The 24,288-nt window shown below is 40.8% G+C and overlaps 1 protein-coding gene across 3 annotated transcripts in view; it reads right to left on the bottom strand.

Moving 5' to 3' along the window:
* Nucleotides 1-24,288, bottom strand: part of mettl15.S (methyltransferase like 15 S homeolog) — a 109,003-nt gene that overhangs the window by 18,717 nt on the left and 65,998 nt on the right. For all 3 annotated transcript variants that reach the window (XM_018259571.2, XM_041591300.1, NM_001091914.1), the window contains one exon: nucleotides 2,327-2,518. In XM_018259571.2, the coding sequence (XP_018115060.1) occupies nucleotides 2,327-2,518 (192 nt within the window). The remainder of the gene's footprint in view (nucleotides 1-2,326; nucleotides 2,519-24,288) is intronic.

Raw genomic sequence — 24,288 nt, 5'->3', positions numbered from 1 at the left:
AGCCCGTATATGGGGGCCTTAACTGTCATCTTAAAGATCATTTCCAGCACTTTGTCACCCAAACATGTCGAATAATAGCTAAATCTTCTAAACTATTGGAAAGTCACTCTAGACCCCCTAATACTTTGGTCATCTAACAATAAAGTGGTCTCTCTATGGCAGGACCCTGAAAAACAGCATATAATGCAGTGTAAACCACTGGCACAATAATAATAAACCAATTATATAAAAATATATCATTTTAGAGTCTCTGCTGCCGAGTGGCCAAATATATATGTCTACAAATTTCATTATTAGGTGCTAGGGGAAATCTGTTTGAAGCACTTGCTTATAGGAACAAAAATTGGTTTACAGACTATTTTTGTTATGTTTGCAGCCTACACACTGGAGGAGGAATTTAAGATAACATTTATTACACATTCTCTGTTCTCAGCATATGAAGGAAAAGTGGGAGGAGGTTTTCTTTAACCCAAACTTTATAATTGGACTTTGACTTCTGCCGCCTTTGTCTCAATTTGCGCTTTCAGTGACTGACGTCTTCGTTGATTTGTAAGAGATACGGTTTAAAACCCGGCCAAGCAATTATCTAATAATCAGAAAATGCATGCTGTTTCCTTTGTGTACACTGTTCAGTTTGCTCATGGGGAGATTTATTTTGCCAAGAAACAAACACATTTTTGATAAATTTAATTTCGGTGCTTTTATAAGACGGGTTTAGCAATTGTTAGAGAAATAAATTCCAGCAACACAAACAACCTGGGAATGCAGGCATTATCTCTTTGTACAATGAGGGATTTGACTAGGGTTGCCATCTGTCTGGATTTGACCCAGAAAGCCCAGTTTTCAGGGCTTCCCGGGTCAAGACAGTCTGCCTGCCTGGTCTGGTCACCTTCTAGTGAAGAGTTTAATTTATGGCCTTGTTCACCTGTTCTCTACAAAATTATGAAAAGAAGGGCAGATATAAGGACCATGGAGAAGATTTCATGAACATTACCTACACTGTTTCTATGTTTCACCTCAGTTGACCAACTCTTGACTGCAAGACTTCTCCTGAACTTGTTCCTGTCTTTGGAATATGTTCTTATGGCTTATCAAACGGTGCCCTTGCACATTCCCTGAAGACCCGCCATTTTAATGATGACTATGTTACAGAAAATCAAAATTCTATAGTGCACCTTGCTAACAATACCATAAGTCAATTGTTCCTCAAGCTCATTATATTGTGTGCAGTAGAGTTTAAAATCAAAACACACAAAAGCCTCTAATTTTCCAACTTTAATCAGTAGCCCTTAATATTGGAAAGCAAATAATGGACTCTAGATGGACTCATCATAAAACATTGCCTGAGCACCTTTTGTTCAGATCCCAGCAAATGCTCATTGAGTTGCTGGTGAAATATATCAGAAGGCACAGACTTCTAGGAACTATAGGGATGCCTGCTGGGGCTTAACAAAGATATAACAAAGAAGTGACTGAAGAATTATGCACTTAGCCAATAAAATGATGTTCCTATGGGACATACTTCTTCAGTTGTAGCGGGTTATAAACCAAGGCTTAAAGGGATACTGTCATGGGAAAAAAAAATATTTTTCAAAATGAATCGGTTAATAGTGCTGCTCCAGCAGAATTTTGCCTTGAAATCCATTTCTCAAAAGAGCAAACAGATTTTTTTATATTCAATTTTGAAATCTGACATGGGGCTAGACATATTGTCAATTTCCCAGCTGCCCCTGGTCATGTGACTTGTGCTCTGATAAACTTCAGTCACTCTTTACTGCTGTACTGCAAGTTGGAGTGATATTCGCCCAACCCCCAGAGGCCAAACAAAAGAACAATGGGAAGGTAACCAGATAACAGCTCCCTAACACAAGATAACAGCTGCCTGGTAGATCTAAGAACAGCACTCCATAGTAAAATCCAGGTCCCACTGAGACACATTCACTTACATTGAGAAAGAAAAACAGCAGCCTGCCAGAAAGCATTTCTCTCCTAAAGTGCAGGCACAAGTCACATGACCAGGGGCAGCTGGGAAATTGACAAAATGTCTAGCCCCATGTCAGATTTCAAAATTGAATATAAAAAAACCTGTTTGCTCTTTTGAGAAATAGATTTCAGTGCAGAATTCTGCTGGAGCAGCACTATTAACTGATGTGTTTTGAAAGGATCCCTTTAAAGTTGCTGTTTCCCTTTACTGCAGGCAGTTGAGGTGTAGTTTAAGCAAATGTGGGTGAACAGAAGGAGCAAATGGGAGTGTAGCAAAAGAAAAATGGGTAAAGATCGGATAGATCCCATTCCTATGTATCTGCTGAGCTAGTGAGAAACATACCTGTCACCATCCATCCTCATGTCCAAGGGACCATCTTTAGAGAGTGAAAATCCCCTATCCGGTGTATCAAACTGCATTGACGAACATCCAGCATCCAGCAGGACCCCATCTATGGATCCAGGCTCTACTCCTGCAGATTTCAGTAAGTCTTCAGCTTCACTGAATCGCCCCAACAATGGTTGAATGTTGGGCCTGGAAGACATTTGTAAAAGAAAGTGTTAATAGCTCCATGGTGGAATATGTGTTCTCTTTATATGTAGTGTTTACTGCATGATGGACTTGTTGCTGGCAGTCCTGGCTGCCTTTGAAATGTAACAGGTAATGCCACTTCTTTGTGTTATTTGATTTTGTTGGCAGAAATATAGATCAGAATTAACGTTTACCAATGCTAAGGTGAAGGTCAAGTTTTTCTGTTTTTTTGCATGCTGTATTGGCCTCCTTATACCTGGTAAAAGTTTCCGTGTCAAAGCGAACTTGATTGTCTTAAAAGTACGTTTTTTTTCTTCAACCTCAACAACAGCACTTCTATCAAACCATAAAGGTTTTGTTTTGGGAAGTCTTTCCTTGACATTCCATTGTCCTTCTATTTTCACCTTGTGAAAAGTAAACAGTAAATATATTGATAATAATAGAGATGCCAAAGTTTGCACACCTACATTTAGGGGCCGATTCACTCACTAAAAAAACTTCGAATTTCGAGTAGTTTTTTGTGCTCCTCGACTATCGAATTGGCGTAAATTCGCCTGAGTAGAATGATTCGAATAGATAGAGCGCAAAAACGCTGCGACTATTCGCCATTCGATAGTCGAAGTACTGGATCGAGCGCAAAAACACTGCGACTATTCGCCCATTCGATAGTCGAAGTACTGTCTCTTTTAAAAATACTTCGACTGCCTACTTCGCCACCTAAAACCTACCGAATTGCTTTAAAAGCCTATGGGAAAGTCCCATAGGCTTGTTTTCCAAGTTTTTGATCGAATAAAAAGGCATTCGATCGAATGAAAATCCTTTGAGCGAATATTCGATCGAGCGCCTATTCGCCTGACGAATATTCGCCAATTCGACTATTCGCCAGCGCGTAAATTCGCCCGAATTGTCTATTCGATTCTATTCCCCAGTCGAATTTTGAGGGATTAAACCCCTCGAAATTCAACCCTTGATGAATTTGCCCCTTAGTGTTCCAGTTACTTCTTTATAGAGTTGCAACATAATCTCAAAGGAGACCATGATGACTCTTCTCTAAATGCTCACCCAAACAAATGCTAGAGATGAAATCCATATTAACTATTACCTGATCCAAAACAGAATCTTTCCTAGTAGGTTCTTGAACTACTTGAAATAATAATATGCAGCATGATTTAATGTTGCCTTTAACACAACAAAGTTCAACATGATTTTGTAGTGACTGGTTGTTCTGTGCTTATCCTTAAAAATTCTCTTAAAGTCTATTCCATATGTACCAATGTTCTGGATGTGAAATAATAAAAACTCTACGTTATTAATAAGGTGAAAATATTAGTTGTTAGTTGTCTTGAAGACACGGCTGTTAAGGCCCAGGCACAATATCATGTACGAGTTTTTAGCTGCCCCCCCAATAGTTTCAACTGTCACATCATAAAAAGTTTCAGGGCAATTGACCAAAACAGGGAAATAAAATCTAAAACTGACAGTTTAAGTTCCTTAGCCTGAAAACAAGCGGACGTGATCCAACAAATCAGACAAGCAATACACATAGCCTTTGGCTGTGCAATCTATCCATAATGAATGAGCTTCAGTGATTTTGGTGCTTGAAGGGAACCAGAATACCAGACTGTGTTGTGACCAATAGAGCTTCTCAAATGAAAAGACAAAGGGACAACTGTCTCCAGCATTGGCAGAGACCCCAAGAACTGAGTATGAAATAAAACATTTCTGTCACTCACATGACACTGTTAGAGATAAACTCTTGCCACCACACTTCTTTTCACAATCCGTGACAAGACAACAACATCATGTTGTTTTCTGGTTATTTAACAATTGTTCCATAATTAATCACCACTAATACCATCTGTGTAGGTTTATATAGGTATATTATACCCTCTGTTGCAAAATGTAAAAATACTAATTGAGGAAACCTCTACTAACGTGTAAAACATTTTTTTTAAAAAAATAAACATTTATTGCAGGTAAGAACTCCTGTATTAAGGAATGTTCTAATGTCATTGGTAGGTGGACCGGTATCAAGGATTGGCTGGTAAATCAAGCTTGTAGACACAACCAAGCTCAACACGTTTGAAATCCCCTATGAATGTGGTTTCTGCTTTAGCAGTGCAGTGCTGGGCAGTTCTCGGATACTTTGGAATGGCGAAATTTAATTGGAGTAACGGATAGAACAGTGAGGCTCAGCATGTTTGAAAATCATTAGGTAGAAAATCCACTGCTGAGTCTTCTCCAATAGCATTTAACAGGGTCATCTAATTGGTCCGATTTGTGATTTTTAGGCAAGAGAATGACAGATTGAGGCTTAGTGCCTTTAAAAACTAGTGATGAGATTTTTCACCAGGTTTAAACGTTGAAAAGACTCCGATGGTAAAAAGAAAGGCTGTGCATCAACAAAATTGGTCGCGCATCAAAAACAATTGTCCCCCGTAGACTTCAATAGATTTGGAGAATTTTCAGCTGTTTCTTGGATTTTCATCGAAGCGATATGGGTCAGATTTCGCCCCATCACTATAGAAAACCCATGGGTACGTGCTCTTAGTTGTAACCTATGGAATGCTGAAATCTGATTGGTAAGACAGAATGGCAGGCTGTCCCATTGATGTTCCATTGGAGGAAAGGATGGTTGAATTCCATTCCAAATGTGGGAACGTGAAATAATGTATAATACAGGGGAAAGTGTCTTATAAACCAAAAGTACTTCTTGAAGTTCCTCATGGATGAGAAGTTCGTCTGTAAGAAGTCATCCCCTGCCCCAACACATAAACTAAACATACTTTCTTCTTTATATAGATGGAGGTCAATGATTTCCATGGCCACAAAGGCAAAGAGCCAATTGATATTATACAGGTCATGGAACCCCAGTGAATCAGTGAATCATCAACAGTCATTGGTTGGAACTGTTATAGTGCAGGAGTGACACTTCCATCCCATCAGTGGTTAGACATGTTATCATTAATATCCTTCAATATAATCCTTCAGCTTCGGGAACAAGCTTAGGACAACCAGTCAACCTTTGTTTTACCATGCAGATTCACACACCCTTTCCACTTGCGTCTTTTTAAAAAGAAAGTCTATGACTGTTGCTAGAGGAAAAAAAAACAAGAAGAAAAGTATAATTCATAACACAACTTGGAATGGTTCATTTTACACAGTTTTGTAAACTCGGTTGGGTAACTGCCCCTCTTTCCTAGAATTTCGAAAGTTTCCCTTTCCAAACATGCAATGCGGTAGAGCAGAGAAGACCGGAGCCAAGTACAAACGGACCAAAGGCAAAACAACTGTTGACGAGCAGATGTTTTGGTTTTACAATTTCGCTTAGAGGGAAATATAAACAGGTGTTTTTACAAGTGAGTGAGCTGCTTGCATTTCATTCAATCAAAGTCTGGAAAATTCTGATTTCTGAGAATAGGTATTTTGCTATATTTTGCTGCAGTTTTGCCACCAAACATTTAAAAAGTCCTGCTTGACAAGTACGGCTTTAAAATAATTGTTTAGACATAGACATGGTACTTTACAAAATTAGGCATTTCCAAAATTACTTAAATATAACAATGCCCAGGAATGTAGAGGCAGAAGAGGAACACTTCCTTGTTCAACACTAATTCAACTAAATGGGCTTGTACTGAACATAATTTTTGCCTATTATTTTAATGAATTAGGGATGCACCGAATCCAGGATTCAGTTCGGGATTTGGCCTTTTTCAGCAGGATTAAGATTCGGAGGAATCCTTTTGCCCGCCCGAGCCGAATCCGAATTTGCATAAGCAAATTAGGGGCAGGGAGGGAAATTGTGTGACTTTTTGTCAGAAAACAAGGAAGTAAAAAATGTTTTCCCTTCCCACTCCTAATTTGCATATTCGGATTCGGTTCGGTATTCGTCCAAATCTTTCGCAAAGGATTAGGGGGTTCGGCCGAATCCAAAAAAGTGGATTCGGTGCATCCCTATAATGAATGTAAGTTCTTTGTTACTTCTATAGTAGTATTGGGGGAACTATTCTTTGGAAAGGGACTGTGAATATGAGACAGCAGGTATATGGGGAGAGATGAGGCCTATAGTGTATAACAGTTGGATAATAGTCTCTGGGAAGGGAGTGTGACTGTGGGATAGCAGGTATAGCAGGGAGAGATGGTGTCTATAGTAACAGTGGATAATAGTCTCTGGGAAGGGAGTGTGACTGTGGGATAGCAGGTATAGTAGGGAGAGATGGTGCCTATAGTAACAGTGGATAATAGTCTCTGGGAAGGGAGTGTGACTGTGGGATAGCAGGTATAGTAGGGAGAGATGGTGTCTATAGTAAACAGTGGATAATAGTCTCTGGGAAGGGAGTGTGACTGTGGGATAGCAGGTATAGTAGGGAGAGATGGTGTCTATAGTAACAGTGGATAATAGTCTCTGGGAAGGGAGTGTGACTGTGGGATAGCAGGTATAGTAGGGAGAGATGGTGTCTATAGTAACAGTGGATAATAGTCTCTAGGAAAGTAATGTGACTGTGGGATAACAGGTGTAGTAGGGAGAGATGGTGTCTATAGTAACAGTGGATAATAGTCTCTGGAAAGGGAGTGTGACTGTGGGATAGCAGGTATAGTAGGGAGAGATGGTGTCTATAGTAACAGTGGATAATAGTCTCTGGGAAGGGAGTGTGACTGTGGGATAGCAGGTATAGTAGGGAGAGATGGTGCCTATAGTAACAGTGGATAATAGTCTCTGGGAAGGGAGTGTGACATTGGGATAGCAGGTATAGTAGGGAGAGATGGTGCTTATAGTAACAGTGGATAATAGTCTCTGGGAAGGGAGTGTGACTGTGGGATAGCAGGTATAGTAGGGAGAGATGGTCCCTATAGTAGCAGTGGATAATAGTCTCTGGGAAGGGAGTGTGACTGTGGGATAGCAGGTATAGTAGGGAGAGATGGTGTCTATAGTAACAGTGGATAATAGTCTCTGGGAAGGGAGTGTGACTGTGGGATAGCAGGTATAGTAGGGAGAGATGGTGCCTATAGTAACAGTGGATAATAGTCTCTGGGAAGGGAGTGTGACTGTGGGATAGCAGGTATAGTAGGGAGAGATGGTGTCTATAGTAACAGTGGATAATAGTCTCTAGGAAAGTAATGTGACTGTGGGATAACAGGTGTAGTAGGGAGAGATGGTGTCTATAGTAACAGTGGATAATAGTCTCTGGAAAGGGAGTGTGACTGTGGGATAGCAGGTATAGTAGGGAGAGATGGTGTCTATAGTAACAGTGGATAATAGTCTCTGGGAAGGGAGTGTGACTGTGGGATAGCAGGTATAGTAGGGAGAGATGGTGCCTATAGTAACAGTGGATAATAGTCTCTGGGAAGGGAGTGTGACATTGGGATAGCAGGTATAGTAGGGAGAGATGGTGCTTATAGTAACAGTGGATAATAGTCTCTGGGAAGGGAGTGTGACTGTGGGATAGCAGGTATAGTAGGGAGAGATGGTCCCTATAGTAGCAGTGGATAATAGTCTCTGGGAAGGGAGTGTGACTGTGGGATAGCAGGTATAGTAGGGAGAGATGGTGTCTATAGTAACAGTGGATAATAGTCTCTGGGAAGGGAGTGTGACTGTGGGATAGCAGGTATAGTAGGGAGAGATGGTGTCTATAGTAACAGTGGATAATAGTCTCTGGGAAGGGAGTGTGACTGTGGGATAGCAGGTATAGTAGGAGAGATGGTGCCTATAGTAACAGTGGATAATAGTCTCTGGGAAGGGAGTGTGACTGTGGGATAGCAGGTATAGTAGGGAGAGATGGTGTCTATAGTAACAGTGGATAATAGTCTCTAGGAAAGTAATGTGACTGTGGGATAACAGGTGTAGTAGGGAGAGATGGTGTCTATAGTAACAGTGGATAATAGTCTCTGGAAAGGGAGTGTGACTGTGGGATAGCAGGTATAGTAGGGAGAGATGGTGTCTATAGTAACAGTGGATAATAGTCTCTGGGAAGGGAGTGTGACTGTGGGATAGCAGGTATAGTAGGGAGAGATGGTGCCTATAGTAACAGTGGATAATAGTCTCTGGGAAGGGAGTGTGACTGTGGGATAGCAGGTATAGTAGGGAGAGATGGTGTCTATAGTAACAGTGGATAATAGTCTCTAGGAAAGTAATGTGACTGTGGGATAACAGGTGTAGTAGGGAGAGATGGTGTCTATAGTAACAGTGGATAATAGTCTCTGGAAAGGGAGTGTGACTGTGGGATAGCAGGTATAGTAGGGAGAGATGGTGTCTATAGTAACAGTGGATAATAGTCTCTGGGAAGGGAGTGTGACTGTGGGATAGCAGGTATAGTAGGGAGAGATGGTGCCTATAGTAACAGTGGATAATAGTCTCTGGGAAGGGAGTGTGACATTGGGATAGCAGGTATAGTAGGGAGAGATGGTGTCTATAGTAACAGTGGATAATAGTCTCTGGGAAGGGAGTGTGACTGTGGGATAGCAGGTATAGAAGGGAGAGATGGTCCCTATAGTAGCAGTGGATAATAGTCTCTGGGAAGGGAGTGTGACTGTGGGATAGCAGGTATAGTAGGGAGAGATGGTGTCTATAGTAACAGTGGATAATAGTCTCTGGGAAGGGAGTGTGACTGTGGGATAGCAGGTATAGTAGGGAGAGATGGTGTCTATAGTAACAGTGGATAATAGTCTCTGGGAAGGGAGTGTGACTGTGGGATAGCAGGTATAGTAGGAGAGATGGTGCCTATAGTAACAGTGGATAATAGTCTCTGGGAAGGGAGTGTGACTGTGGGATAGCAGGTATAGTAGGGAGAGATGGTGTCTATAGTAACAGTGGATAATAGTCTCTAGGAAAGTAATGTGACTGTGGGATAACAGGTGTAGTAGGGAGAGATGGTGTCTATAGTAACAGTGGATAATAGTCTCTGGAAAGGGAGTGTGACTGTGGGATAGCAGGTATAGTAGGGAGAGATGGTGTCTATAGTAACAGTGGATAATAGTCTCTGGGAAGGGAGTGTGACTGTGGGATAGCAGGTATAGTAGGGAGAGATGGTACCTATAGTAACAGTGGATAATAGTCTCTGGGAAGGGAGTGTGACTGTGGGATAGCAGGTATAGTAGGGAGAGATGGTGTCTATAGTAACAGTGGATAATAGTCTCTGGGAAGGGAGTGTGACTGTAGGATAGCAGGTATAGTAGGGAGAGATGGTGTCTATAGTAACAGTGGGATAATAGTCTCTGGGAAGGGAGGGTGACTGTGGGATAGCAGGTATAGTAGGGAGAGATGGTGTCTATAGTAACAGTGGATAATAGTCTCTGGGAAGGGAGTGTGACAGTGGGATAGCAGGTATAGTAGGGAGAGATGGTGTCTATAGTAACAGTGGGATAATAGTCTCTGGGAAGGGAGTGTGACTGTGGGATAGCAGGTATAGTAGGGAGAGATGGTGTCTATAGTAACAGTGGATAATAGTCTCTGGGAAGGGAGTGTGACTGTGGGATAGCAGGTATAGTAGGGAGAGATGGTGTCTATAGTAACAGTGGATAATAGTCTCTGGGAAGGGAGTGTGACTGTGGGATAGCAGGTATAGTAGGGAGAGATGGTGTCTATAGTAACAGTGGATAATAGTCTCTGGGAAGGGAGTGTGACTGTGGGATAGCAGGTATAGTAGGGAGAGATGGTGTCTATAGTAACAGTGGGATAATAGTCTCTGGGAAGGGAGTGTGACTGTGGGATAGCAGGTATAGTAGGGAGAGATGGTGCCTATAGTAACAGTGGATAATAGTCTCTGGGAAGGGAGTGTGACTGTGGGATACCAATAGTCGGTTAATATCTGGTTGATGGATGAATAGTATGGAAAGCTGCCCATCATTTGCTTTGTCAGTGAGCCACTACCACTCAGCATGCCGGGTAGAAAAAGTGCAGATTTCCTGGCATTTACAGAGCACTTATCTCCCCATTCCTACTGAGCCAGAGAGTGATTATATACACATTAACTGCCAGTAAATACATTGCTCTGCAGCAGGGGTTAAACAAGGCTCCAGTCATTTGCATATTGTGAACAATCACAGACCAGGCGACTTTAAAGTCATGTATGCATGAAGTAGGAGCCTATGGGATTCCCGGTGGGGGGGGGAAATTAAGCAAATTATCTTAAAAAACACAAAAGTCTCAAAAAATTATTACACTGCAGAATTTCTAAGCACAGAATATTGTTACAGACAGTGGCTCTAATTCCAGTTCAGAGTAGTACAGGTATTGGACCTGTTATCCAGAATGCTCGGGACCTGGGGTTTTCCGGATAAATGATCTTTCTTTAATTTAGATCTTCAAGTCTACTAGAAAATCAAGTAAATATTAAATAAACCCAACAGGTTGGTTTTACTACAGAGAAAAATGAAATCGTTTTTAAAAATTTGGATTATTTGGATAAAATGGAGTCTATGGGACACGGCCTTTCCGTAGTTCGGAGCTTTCTGGATAACGGGTTTCCAGATAACGGATCCCATAGCCGTAGAACGTAAAATAATCCCTTTATTGGTTAATATCCATTTTTTAATGTTGACCAGTAATGTGCCGTATGTATATGGATATATATATATATATATATATATATATATACACACACACTCTCACACACACACAATCACAAGCCCCTTCTCCCTCCTAGTGCTAAATATAGAGAATAATTGGTCAAAACCCATTCATAAAATTTTAACTATGAGCCTGAAAACAGAAGCGCCAAAGGGTAAGGCACCGCTAATGGTCTCCGGTGACATAAATAGCTGCGCTGACGTCAGAGCTTCCACTCCAACAACTGCCTCGCTAGGGGTTTCAGGTACAGCGATGCTTCGGGTTTTTAAATAAAGTTACAGAAATAGCAGCAAACCGAGAACAAAAATTGTCGCTATGCAACCTCACATTTCTACGATTTATGCCCAGCAAAACGTTAACTAAGGTGATGGATAGTTTAGAAATAGCATCTTCTGCAACAGCCTGCCCTAATCACTGGATTACACGTCTTCAAAACACTGAAAACAAAGGGGAAATAAAAAAATAAATGAAGGATTTTAGAAACCGTGGATGAAAAGAATTGACAAATACAAGAGTCCTCTGCACTCAACCCATTATCAATATATTTAAGACATTTTGTGCATACTGATACTGAAAAATGCCTTACCCTTTAAACAAAACAGGGATTGTTTGTCCATATGTTGCAATATATTTAAGCTGAACAACTACGTCAAAGTCATCCCATATCTGGCCAGTCCTACGCTCAATTTTCATCTGATTCATTAAAGGGCATGTAAAGGCAAAAAAATTAAATCCCATTTCTACTTTTTTTAATGAAAAAGAAACCTATCTACAATATACTTTAATTAAAAAATGTGCACCGTTTTTATAAGAAACCTGACTGTATGCATTGAAATTCTTCCTTCATTTACTGCTGTGGATAGGAATTGTCAGATGGTCCCTAACTGCTGAGCAGGGAAACAATCATACTTATGAACAGCAGGGGGAGCCCCCGCCTTACTTCCCAGCCATGCAGAACTCAAACAGCTTTGTTTCCTTGTTTTGATAATTTATGACGATCCCTAAGCAGCAGCCCAGACCACACTGAGCATGTGCACAGTCTTGGTCTTGCAAAGATGTATAACAAAGTTACAAGATGGTGACCCCCTGTGGCCAACTTTGAAAGCATAAATCATTTGTTTGATTAGGCTTGTGGTGCAGTAACTTCATGTTTATGTTTAGTATACAAAATACAGCATTTCTACCATTGTTATATTTTAGACTTTACTTTCCCTTTAAGAATTCTATTGCTTCATTATACATTTTACAAAGGGACTACGTTTTTCCTGCAACTCACTTGCTGCTTTCAAAGTAAAACTCCCAAACTTGGCTGCCCTTTTATTAGACACCAGTGGGATCACCTGACTATAGCTGGGAAGGGTGGGAGCTACAACATGGAGCTGGTCACTGCTCCAGTATAACTATAACAAACAAGGGAAAGTTGTGCTCACCACTAATTTTTAAAACCATTAGGCGGGGGTGCAATGAGGCTGTGACCACAAAATACATATAGACACATGCAAGAGTCCTCTGCACTCAACCCATTATTAAGACAGAGTGCATACTGCTACTGAAAAATGCCCTACCCTTTAAGCAAAATGGGGATTGTTTGTCCATATAATGCAATATATTTCAGCTGGCCAACTACGATGAAAAGAATTGAGCAAGGAGATCATTCTATTCTATTGGCAAAAAAAAGTCAAATTTTTGTAGTAGAAAACTACTCAGGATTGTGATGTGTGGGGCGACCAGAAGCCCGCGGGACCCACGGCTCGGGCAGCTTCGGGTCGCCTGCCGCACACGGACGACCTCCAAGTGCCCCACTTCTGCCAGAGACCCTCCTTTTTATATACTCAAGCCCCACCCCCTCCGTGATGTCACAGAGGGGCAGGTGTGTGGGTGGGCCCGATACCCGCGGGATCCGTGTGTCGGGCTGGTTTGGGTCTACCTCGCACCCCCCTTGATGCCAAATTGATCACTATTTGGGATGGTGGTTGGCAGAAATGAAATGTGCCCAATATAAATTGCTGAGTTTCAGATTGGTGCACAGATTTCCCAGCGTAAAAAAAAGAGACGAGCCTGCAAAGTTTTATGTATCTGACATGGACCAGGGGTGAGAGGTGCCATTGTGCACAGAATAGTCATCTGAACTCAGCATCGGAGAACCTCAGAAACACAGCCCCTATAGGCGAGACCCACATCAGTCTGAGAGAAACTCTTTAGATTGTGCGTGAGCTCAGCCAGATAAATGTTTTATTCTTCCATCTGTCTCCACCGCTTCCATGACTTCCAAGTGGATGTACTCGCATTTAATCACAGGTGAGGACAGAAGGGAGAAACCCCACATGCGGGAAGCTGTTCTGGCCCCACTGAAAGTAAGAGATATATTAGCATTCATACTGGAAAAAGTAAAGACTGTGCATATACTAAAGTGAGGAGGCACACAATTGCGCATATTCCCGTTTAGGTGCAATTATTACAATTTTGGGCCCAATTTTAGTGTCAACATAAGGAAGCTACGTTATATACAATGTATCTAGCTCAAGGGGCATTGCAAATTCCAAACACCCAAAATGTTATTGTGTTAGGAAGGGAGGCACAGTGCAGACCCTTGTAATTCTCTAGGATGCCTCTCATGAGGGTAACCAGATGTAGCACTGGCCATTCCAACAAATGCTGAGTGTAACTGATGCCTGAAACACCCATTTGTCAACTCTACCTGTTGTTCTGTAACATCTATGTCCTAGTCGGCCTCTCCCTACTACACACTTATGTCTAGGGGTTCTCCCTGCTGCACTGCTGTGTTTGAGTTACAGACTCAAAATGATTAATTGGCTAAAGGACAAGGACACCCCCAATTTGATGGATATGGTAAGGGAATTGCCAAGTTCTTGCAATCATTGCTGGACCCCCATCGGGACAATTTAGCAATTCGCATCACTGAGGGATGCCCAACACATTGAGGTTTTCTTGTCTTTTGAGAAGTGGTACCAAAAATTAACCTGTGTCTCTCTACTTTTCCGTCACGGGGGGCAGATGATGATAGGGGTGGAGCAAGACTTTTAGGGGCTGGCTTGTTATATCAGAAGCGGGGCTATACCACAGCAGCCAGGGATTGGCTGACAGCTGTGCCAATCAGTTCAGAGTTCTGTCTGGATTTCCAAATGAAATCTGGGCTGGTAGTTTTGAACTGGACAACCCAATGTAGAGTCTTGCATCAGGTTGGGTACCTGTTATACCTGTAAAGTGATCAGGTTTTTGGCAGAAAGACCCCAGTTCCCTGACCATTGGGGTGATCCATCCATGTGGAGGCCCGCATTCCTCCCACCTCCTCAAGTTGAAACTAAGGGTTTCCCCCTGACCTGGTTGATCCGCCTCCATAGTTACATCAATTCCGCCCACAAGTGATGTCACTTCCAGTTTGTGTGGGTCCCAGGTCAGGCCTTAGTTTGGGGCAGTTCGAATAGGTTATGGCAGTGGTTACTGGGCATGTAATAGCGGCCAGTGGATCCAAGTTGGGCACAGTGCTGCCCAACTGGACCACATAGGACTCTAATCCAATGTGAAAAACAAACGTTTCCTTAAATAAATATCATAAATTCTATAATTGTTGCACCATAGTTTGATATATCATATATTTGCCTTGCTCATACAACTATTTTTGTCAACAGTTTTACATAAAAAGTTTTGCTCCTGCCATTATTTAACCAACTGAAGGCCAGAACAAAATGCCCCATAGCCTGTATGATATGATCATGTTAAAGGAACTGGCCTAGCACAAGAATTATTTAAACCTCTTCGTTATGCTGTCCTCACGTCTATCCATTCAATAGAACAAAACACTTTGGAAAAATTACCTTCCACTTAATTTGGCATATTAATAACTGAACGGTTATTATTGGCAATGGCTTTCTATATTATTTTCAATCCCTGAGATGCACAATAACTGAATTTGAGATTAAATGTCTTTAGAGTAGGACTACAGATTAAAACCTTTATTACATGAAGTCGAGCCAGTACTAATCCTATCAGGCTCTTGCTGAGAGCTACACGCTGGTAGTCACTTTAAATAAACCTGAACTCTAATGAGTAACTGATTTATGTAAGTACTGCACAGTTCCTAGTTGCCATAAAGGTAAATTAAGCAGAGAGAATGGCAATTTAAAGGGGTAGTTTATCTTTAGGGTAATGGCAAAGAGGGAGACAGAATGTTCAGAATCAATTCCCCCCATTTACTTTTAATGGCAATTGTCAGGCTCTCGAAAAACGTACATTTTTTTAATATTGTATTCATGCATTACAAGGCAAGAATTCAAAAGTAAAAAAATAAAATTAAAGACCTAATTATGTTTATGTTTAAGTGACAATATTGCTTGCCTTACACTCCTTACACCACTGCTCACTAACCAGCAGAACTTGGTCTGTATGTCATACGCCACCCAAATTCTCCCCCTTGATTGGTCCTCACACAGGCCCAGATTTACAAATTTGACACCCATAGGCTGGCCCCAATCGTTGCCCCCTTCCCAGTCCCCTTCCTGTGTGCGCTCACGCCTGGGTAAGTTCTGTGTCCTCAGGTCCAGAGCACTGGAAATTGGTGAGCGGGAGATTTATAGAGCTAACAAATTTCAGTATGTCTCCAGTGTTTGGAACCCATTCAGATGCACCTGGCGGCCTAGGCCTTCCAAATCTGGGCCTGTCCTTACTGCCTTTCTGCACATTGCTCACTCACTTCTGCTGCTCTCTTCATGCCCTCACCCTACCACTCGCTCCCTGTCAAATGAGAGGATCTTTGTCAGATCTGACCACCAACACCCTTGACCAAAATGGGCTGATCCAAATATCTAGAGCAGTGTTCCCAAACCAGTGACTCATGAGCAACATGTTGCTCCCCAACCCCTTCGATGTTGCTCACAGTGGCCTCAAAGCAGGGGCTTATTTTTGAATTCCAGGCTTGGAGGCAAGTTTTGGTTGCATAAATACCAGGTGTACTGCCAAAGAGAGTCTCCTGAAGGTTGACAGTCCACATAGTGGTTGTCAAATAGCAAATCACAGCCCTTATTTCGCACCCCCAGGGATTTTTTCATGTATGTGTTGCTCCCCAACTCTTTTTACATTTGAATGTGGCTCATGAGTAAGAAAGGTTGGGGACCCCTGTTCTAGAGAAAGGGGTCTTTTAAAACAGGCACCGCAGTTGAGTTACCACAAATTTCTATGCAGTCAGTTTTGCTAAAACCACATTCATTAAATGCACTCTTTGCACATCTGTATAGTTAAGTTCATTGCTTCCCGCCTCTCATTATGAATCGAGTGCAGTTGCACCTACTGATGCAGAGGAACCCTGAAACTACTGTCTCTTCTGGACCAGGCGGTAATGCCAGGGTCCCCTCAGTGCTATGGTTCTAAAGAATTGGGCACGCATCATGCTTGCACCAAACACCAAGTCAATCTGACTTTAAGCGTGCTTTCATCAGAATTACGCCAAAGTGCAAGCTCAGTTGCGTTAACATCAGTCATAAATTTGTCAGGGGCAAAATTTGGAAAAAAATTCTACACTATACTGCACTTTGCTCATTTCACTTGCGATCATAATGGACTCATAAAGACTATATTATGCAAAAATTTGGCTTAGTATCGCATTTGGCTTAGTGTATGTTGGGCAGGGACTCACACCTCTTTTGTGGAGCTTGTGGAGGGAGAAGATCTGGAAAACCCTGATAGAGCGGGACAAAGATTAGCGCAGCTTATTTTTACCCCCAAGCATCAATTGCCTCACCTGAACCTATTTTGCTCTGTGATCAGTCAATACTTTCCACAGTGGTGTCCAGTTAACAAACAATTCGAAAATTAGAAGTAAAAAAAAAAGTGACTCAAAGGCGACGTTAAAGTCGTATCAATCGTTAACTCACTATCCTGAGCAAACTGGTGTACATCTAAAACTTGATTATAGAACCAAACAACATCAGAAAATCAATAATCAGGGAGTGTTTGCTTAGCCCTCGAAATGCATCAGCGAGTATTTCCTTCCACTGAGCTCTGTTCAAATTGCCATTGAGACTTAAAATATTCCACAGCCTGACCTTTCTTGTGTGATGTGCGTCAAAGCTGTAGGAAATTATCCTCTGACGGATGGCTGGAATCAGGACAATATGAATGAAAGTATTGGATCAACATGCAAAACTAATACATAAATACAAACACGGCTTCCGAAAAGTATTATTAATACACATTTAGAATATCTATCACCGAGATTTCCCTTTGGGAAGGAAAACTCATAAGTCTTACAAGCAGGATATTTTAACCCTGGTGGCCTGGCTGCTTATAAACAGCAATGAATTGTTAACTAGGCTACCATTACTGGGAGCAACAAGGGTTTTAGTATAGAGGGGTTATTTATCATTTGATTTGCTTCCAAACATTTGATTTACTACAAACAAAGATGACCCCTGACAAAGCCAGATGACCCTTCCTAGTAGTGGGCATGCTCTTTCTAGTGGCTTACCCCTAAATACAATCCCTGGGGTGCATACAAATTGGCATTTGACCCACCAGGGCGCCCGATTATTTCTGGCATTGGTTCTGTATTAGAACCGCTATCAAAGTTGGTTGATGAATATTTGCAACCCATAGTATGTTGTATACCAACTTGTTTACGTGATACCACTGACTTACTTAAGACAATTGAATAACTTAACTCTGCCCAATCAAGATTTACACCTCTGTAGCATAGACATACAGAGCCTATACACCTCTATTCCCCAGAATGAAGGATTACAGTGTGTAGAGGTTTCCCTGTTAGAAACTAACATAGAACATCATTTATTGTATTTTCTGCTGGACTGCCTTGCATTGGTGTTACAAAAAAACTATTTTAGATTTGAGGATAAATATTATTGGCAACGCCAAGGCACGTCTATGGGCGCGTCCGTAGCTCCTTCCCTTGCCAATATTTTCGTACACCATTTGGAACAAAAAATTTTTTTAAAGGGCCCCTTTAATAAATACATCTTTAAGTATTGGCGTTATGTGGACGACATTCTTATTTTATGGCAGGGTTCTGAAGAGGATTTTAATAATATGCTAACTTCAATATAATATATAATATATATATATAATTTATGCCACCCTACCATAAAGTTTACGGGAGAATGGTCCAGCACTTCATTACATTTCTTGGACGTCAAACTTAGGATTAGTGACAATGTCATTACCTCTGAGATGTATTCGAAACCCACAGATCGCAATACCCTTTTGCTCCACACGAGCTACCATAATCCACGTATATTGAATGCTATACCAAAGAGTCAATATCTACGTGCACGCCGCATAGCAACTACTAACATTGAGTACAAGAAGGCGGCTGATACTCTTACACATAAATTTGTTAAACGTGGTTATCAGGTTTCTAAATTGCGTTCAATACAGAATGACATTGACAAAATGGATCGACAGGCACTGTTGAAACAGTCTAATAATAAACGACAAAAGTCTGATCGAATCCCTTTTGTGTCCAAATATGGCAGACAGAGTAAACAAATTGAAAATCTTGTCAAAAAATATTGGCCCATTCTGCAACAAGACCCTAAGTACGGTGCCCTTTTTAAGTCTAGCCCCATATTTAGTTATACAAGAGGTCGCAACTTCAGAGATATTCTCTGTCCCTCTGATATTGCCCCACAAAAAAAGGACAAATTATTTTGGGGTCCTCCGAAAAGAGGAACATATGCTTGTTTGAATTGCATTTGTTGCTCCTCTATTATTAGAGGGGATACAGTCAACCACCCTACTAAAGGGACGACTATTCGTCTTCATCATTTCTCCACTTGTGAAACAAAAAATGTAGTTTATATGCTGAAATGCCCCTGTGGAATGGCATATATTGGACAAACTTGCCGAGCGGTTAAAGAACGCATTAAGGAACACAGGGGCAATATTAGAAATTTTAAAGTAGGTACTCAATCTGATACACCGGTATCAAGGCATTTTGCCTCGTTGGGACATAACCATATGCAATTAAAATGGCTAGTTTTGGAAAATATTACATTGCCAAAAAGAGGGGGCAACTTACAGAAATTATTGCTTCAACAAGAGGCTAAATGGATTAAAAAAATGAATACTTTGCTACCTATGGGCCTAAATGACCATTGGAGCTTAACACCGTTCCTATAATCCATTTTAATACAACTTTTCTCTTTTCAGATTTTGAAAACTTACGTTTTCCACACAAGGGTAAGAGCTATTGCCTTGTATTTAAAAGTTGGGCAGGGACAGCATATATATTGTTATTATGTAAGGCTACATGTGTCTGAGGGTAAGTAGGCCCTATGTGGGCAGTTCTTACTCCTTATATCAAGTTTCTATTGGTTTTAATGATTTCAAAATGGTTTTTACTGTTTTTTATATTTATATATGGATATGCACTTTATATATTTTAATCACAGCCTAAATGTTATGTTTTCTAACTTTCAGGATCTTTTTCAGAGTCAACTGGCATTTTTATGACATTTTGCAACTTTATAGATTTATATTGACACTATCACAGTGCATCTTATTTCTGTGCCTAATTGATACTTAGTTAGGTGCCAGGTGGAAGTGGGTGTGGTTTTACTCCACTGTGTGGTTTTATATGTTGTATGTCTTCACTTGTGTTCACACTTGAGAAAGGACACATGCTGTCCGAAACATGTTGTGTGGCTAATAAATAGCACATTAGCAGGAACCCTGCAGTTGCGTCCTTCTTTCCACACCTTTGGATAAACTATATTGTTGTTTGCGGTGCTAAGACGGAGCACCTGTGGAATATTGTAAGGACTTTGATTTTTCTCACATTGTGTATATATCTTCACTCTGTTAAATTGGCATTCTAGTTGCTGACCTGCTACTCTAGATTAGTGTTCCTCATCTTCAAAAGAGCACCAGCCAAAGATACTGTTTACTGAGCACATTGTCTCCATTTTCTTTTGTTCTTCTAGGAGTCATCTGCACTAAGTCTAGTAGAGCGCATGCTAGACTCATACATGGATCAAATGGGCAGACCTGTGACTGAACTAGATCTGCTGAAACCCACTAATGCGTTATGCACCTTCTCCATCTATGCTCTATGATCCAACCTGCAAGGTGTTAACTTGTTATCCAACTCAGGACCCATCGGAGGTCATCACTCCAGGTCATCACCGGGTTTGGGGGGGAATTATCTTTTTCTTCAAGGAGATTGGGGTGGAGCATGCATCTACCTACTGTAGGTACCCAGGCATGGTACATGTGGAGTGCCTGCATGGTCAGGCAATAACGGACTTTCCACCTGAAATGCGTTTTGTGGATATTCCACTCATACCCAAATTGATACAGGACTCTACAGGACTATGTTTTTGGGAAAAGTTAAGTACTGTGGTTGTGCTTAGCCAAAACAAATGATATCCAGATACCACACCAGATAAAGATGGCTCTCAGCAGACAGTACTCAATGCTGGAAGAAGAAGAGTACCAGTCAGGGGCAGATCACTTTAGCTCTGCCTGCTCTTGCAATATATGGATATGGAATGGATTATAAAAATCTTTCCAGCATTGTGCGTTGTGCAGTTTGACCATGAACTGCTTCAATAGGCAGCTTTGACATTGTTACAAACAGTTGGAAAATATTTTCAATATCTGAATATTTATATATCTAGCAGTATCTACAGTAATTTTCAAAAGACTATATTCATTGAGCAACTTTCCAGGCTTTAATGGCAACAATAGTTACATAGTTAATTCGGGTTGAAAAAAGACAAAGTCCATCAAGTTCAACCCCTCCAAATGAAAACCCAGAATCCATACGCACACACCTCCATACTTTCACATAAATTCTATATACCCATACCTATACTAACTAAAGAGTTTAGTATCACAATAGTGATATTATGTCTGTCCAAAAAATCATCCAAGTCCCTCTTATAGTCATTAACTGATTCAGCATCACAACATCACCCGGCAGTGCATTCCACAACCTCACTGTCCTCACTGTGAAGAACCACCTACGTTGCTTCAAATGAAATTTCTTTTCTTCTAGTCTAAAGGGGGGGCCTCTGGTACGGTGATCCACTTTATGGGTAAAAAGGTCCCCTGCTATTTGTCTATAATGTCCCTGTACTTGTAAAGTCTAATCATGTCCCCTCGCAATCACCTTTTTTCCAGAGAAAACATCCCCAACCTTGACAGTCTCCCCTCATAATTTAAGTCTTCCATCCCTCTAACCAATTTAGTTGCACTTAGTCTCTGCACTCTCTCCAGCTCATTTATATCCCTCTTAAGGACTGGAGTCCAAAACTGCCCCCATACTCCAGATGAGGCCTCACCAGGGACCTATAAAGAGACAGAATTATGTTTTCATCCCTTGAGTTAATGCCCTTTTTATACAAGACAGAACTTTATTTGCTTTAGTAGCCACAGAATGACACTGCCCAGAATTAGTCAAATTGTTATCTACAAAAACCCCTAGATCCTTCTCATTTAAGGAAACTCCCACCACAATTTACATGGATAGATGTGTTAAATGAATTTTGCATTGACAGAGTCGCAATCGGCACCCTAAGTCCAGAACAAGGAGAGGAGAAACAGGAACTACCAAGTTGGAACCAAATGGGAACCTCGGGAACTGCGGTTACACTACTACCTAATTATTCCTTTGGGTTGGAACCAGAATTTTGAATAAAGACACAGTGCTTCCTAAGCATGCCAAACTTTTATCGTGTTCCTAAACCTAAATATAGCATAGCACAAAAAATACTCCTAACATTTTTGTGATTAAAAAAAAAAGCAGAAGGATTTTGCCTGCCTGTTATGCACGAATCATGTCATATTCAGCAGTTAGAAGGTGAAATAGGATTGCCATTTCTACTTCTCACATAAGGTTAAGCCAAGGCAACCTGCTGCTTGTAAAAAGGATATTAGATTCGCCATAGAGTAATAAAGTCTATTCCCAGTAAACAAAAGAAAAAATGTGTATAGAAATGTAACTGCACCTTACCCATGCCATTTACTGACCTACTGTATCTATATTTGGTGTGTGCTGCTATGAAGACCTCATGAGCTCTTATTCCATCCTTTTTTTGGTTAATGTTCTGTAGTAGATGTGGCCAAGAATTTACAGTCTTTGCTTTCATTAATGAACTCAAATGAAAGATAGCTGGCTACAACACTTACTTGATATCGTTCTGTCCATTACTTCTGCTTCCCACCCAAAAAAGCTAAACTACTCCCATTAGTATGCCATTAAGGGTCCTATGAGCCACAGGTCCAAGTTCTCAATGCAATTTTAAAAACATATAGCCCAGTTATTTGCCAAGACTAAAGCTGGCCAAAGATGCAAATATTTAGTCGTACACTTTGTTTCATTCGATTTTCAGATTTCTGTGGGGTCGTCCGGAACGATAATATTGTCTGACAACCAGTGTGTAAGAGGACACCAGAACATTCTGGAATAGTAAAATGAGCATGAGCAAACATTTAAACACACCTAGTTCCTACCCCCCATCATGCACACAATGTTATGAAACCCACTGGCAGTTTATAATGTTTAAATACCTCTTCTACATAAATCCAACTGATTGATATAAAGTCAAATAGAGGGGTATGTTATGCATTACAAAATGTCTATACAACTACTGTAGCTACAGGCATGAATAGAAGCCCAAGTTAGTAAGTATTCTCCACGCCTCTGAACTTCTGCATCACCCTCTCTCTTGGTTTTATTCCTAAACCTTGTTCCGTTATGTGGGTAGTGTACATCATAGCTATCTCTTAGGTCCTTTACTATTATCTACTTGTACATCCTTCATTGCCCAGCTGCTCAATCCCTACAACTTTCAATATAACACTTACATTGACCAGCTATCTTCATCAATATGTCTCAGGGCTACCTAAACCCAAACTTATCAAACAAATCAGTCGTTATCATACATAACATCAATATTCTTCACTTTACTTTCACTGTTTACAGTTCCCTGATAAAACTCTTGCCAAATACCCAATCCCAAGGCTACTTCAAACCATGTATGCAGCCAGTGAAATTACATTTTGTATGGTGAGCCCACTGATCACCTGATAGCAGCACTAAAACTGAACAAACAAACAAACAAGGAAACACCCACTATTACAAGAAGATAAATAGTTCAAGCTAGAATTTTAATGACTTTAAAGGACCCTCAACACTATCACAACATTCCCCTTTTAACCTTCTCTGTGAGTCTTCTCCTCATCGCCCCACCAGATTTCAGAATTGTCCACTATTCTAAACAATCGCTTAAACCATAATTCTCCAGTTTATGCCCACGCTCTTCTAGCTCTTAGTTCTCTATGAGGAAATCATAGTAAAAAACCTACCTCACTCCACATATCTAATTCTTTCAAAATGATTAACTCAAAGGTTGTATTACTCTGGTTTCTTATTACACTTTGGGATGTAAGTTTCAACCAAAATAGTCACCTTGTTTATTGTTCTTAGCACTATTCAACAACATTGTAAAATATTTTCCCAGTAGATGATCGTGATTCTTTTGACCTAGACCACAACTAGAAAGCAGACTTACAAATGACTTAGCATCTACTGTAATGTCTACTGTATTGTTGTTTTAAGGAACTTTAGAGTTCAGTTCAATTAATTTCAGTATAAAAATGACTAAAGTCTTTTAGCACTGTTTTGGATAAGGTTTAGACCATGATTTTGATTGCACACACACATATATATAGTTACAGTTGATGAATGCATTGCTTTGTGCTTTGAGTTGATTAATTAGAAAAATTGGGTGACTCAGAAATTCCAATAGAAGCACTGATCATCAGCATACTAATGTGGTAAGTTGCCTGTGAAAAGAATGTCCGCAGTAAATATCATCATACACACATAGCTAAACGAATTTTCATCTCACTTGATACAAAATCATTATATAAAACTGCCACTGCAGATGTGTTAGAATCTTCTGGGATGAAATCCTTCATGTTCCCATTGCCTTTACTTAACTACCAGGCTGGGAAGGCAGTTGAAAGGTTCATTGTAAATTTTAGTTTTCTGTCTGCAAACCAAGGAGTGCCTAATGCCTAATGAACGGTAAAGGCCATTTAGATCAACCCTCTTGCCATTTAAACCCTTGCCTTTTCCCAATCTTATGATGAGCTTTAAGGCATAGACCCAATGTGGCCACTATGCGCCCCTGCAGTTGAATCCTGGGGCAGGTATAGGATTGATTGTCCA

Source organism: Xenopus laevis, chromosome 4S, assembly GCF_017654675.1.
Source record: "Xenopus laevis strain J_2021 chromosome 4S, Xenopus_laevis_v10.1, whole genome shotgun sequence".
NCBI lineage: Eukaryota > Metazoa > Chordata > Amphibia > Anura > Pipidae > Xenopus > Xenopus laevis.
Note: the sequence above shows the minus strand (reverse complement) of the source record. Positions and strands in the feature narration are given on the sequence as shown.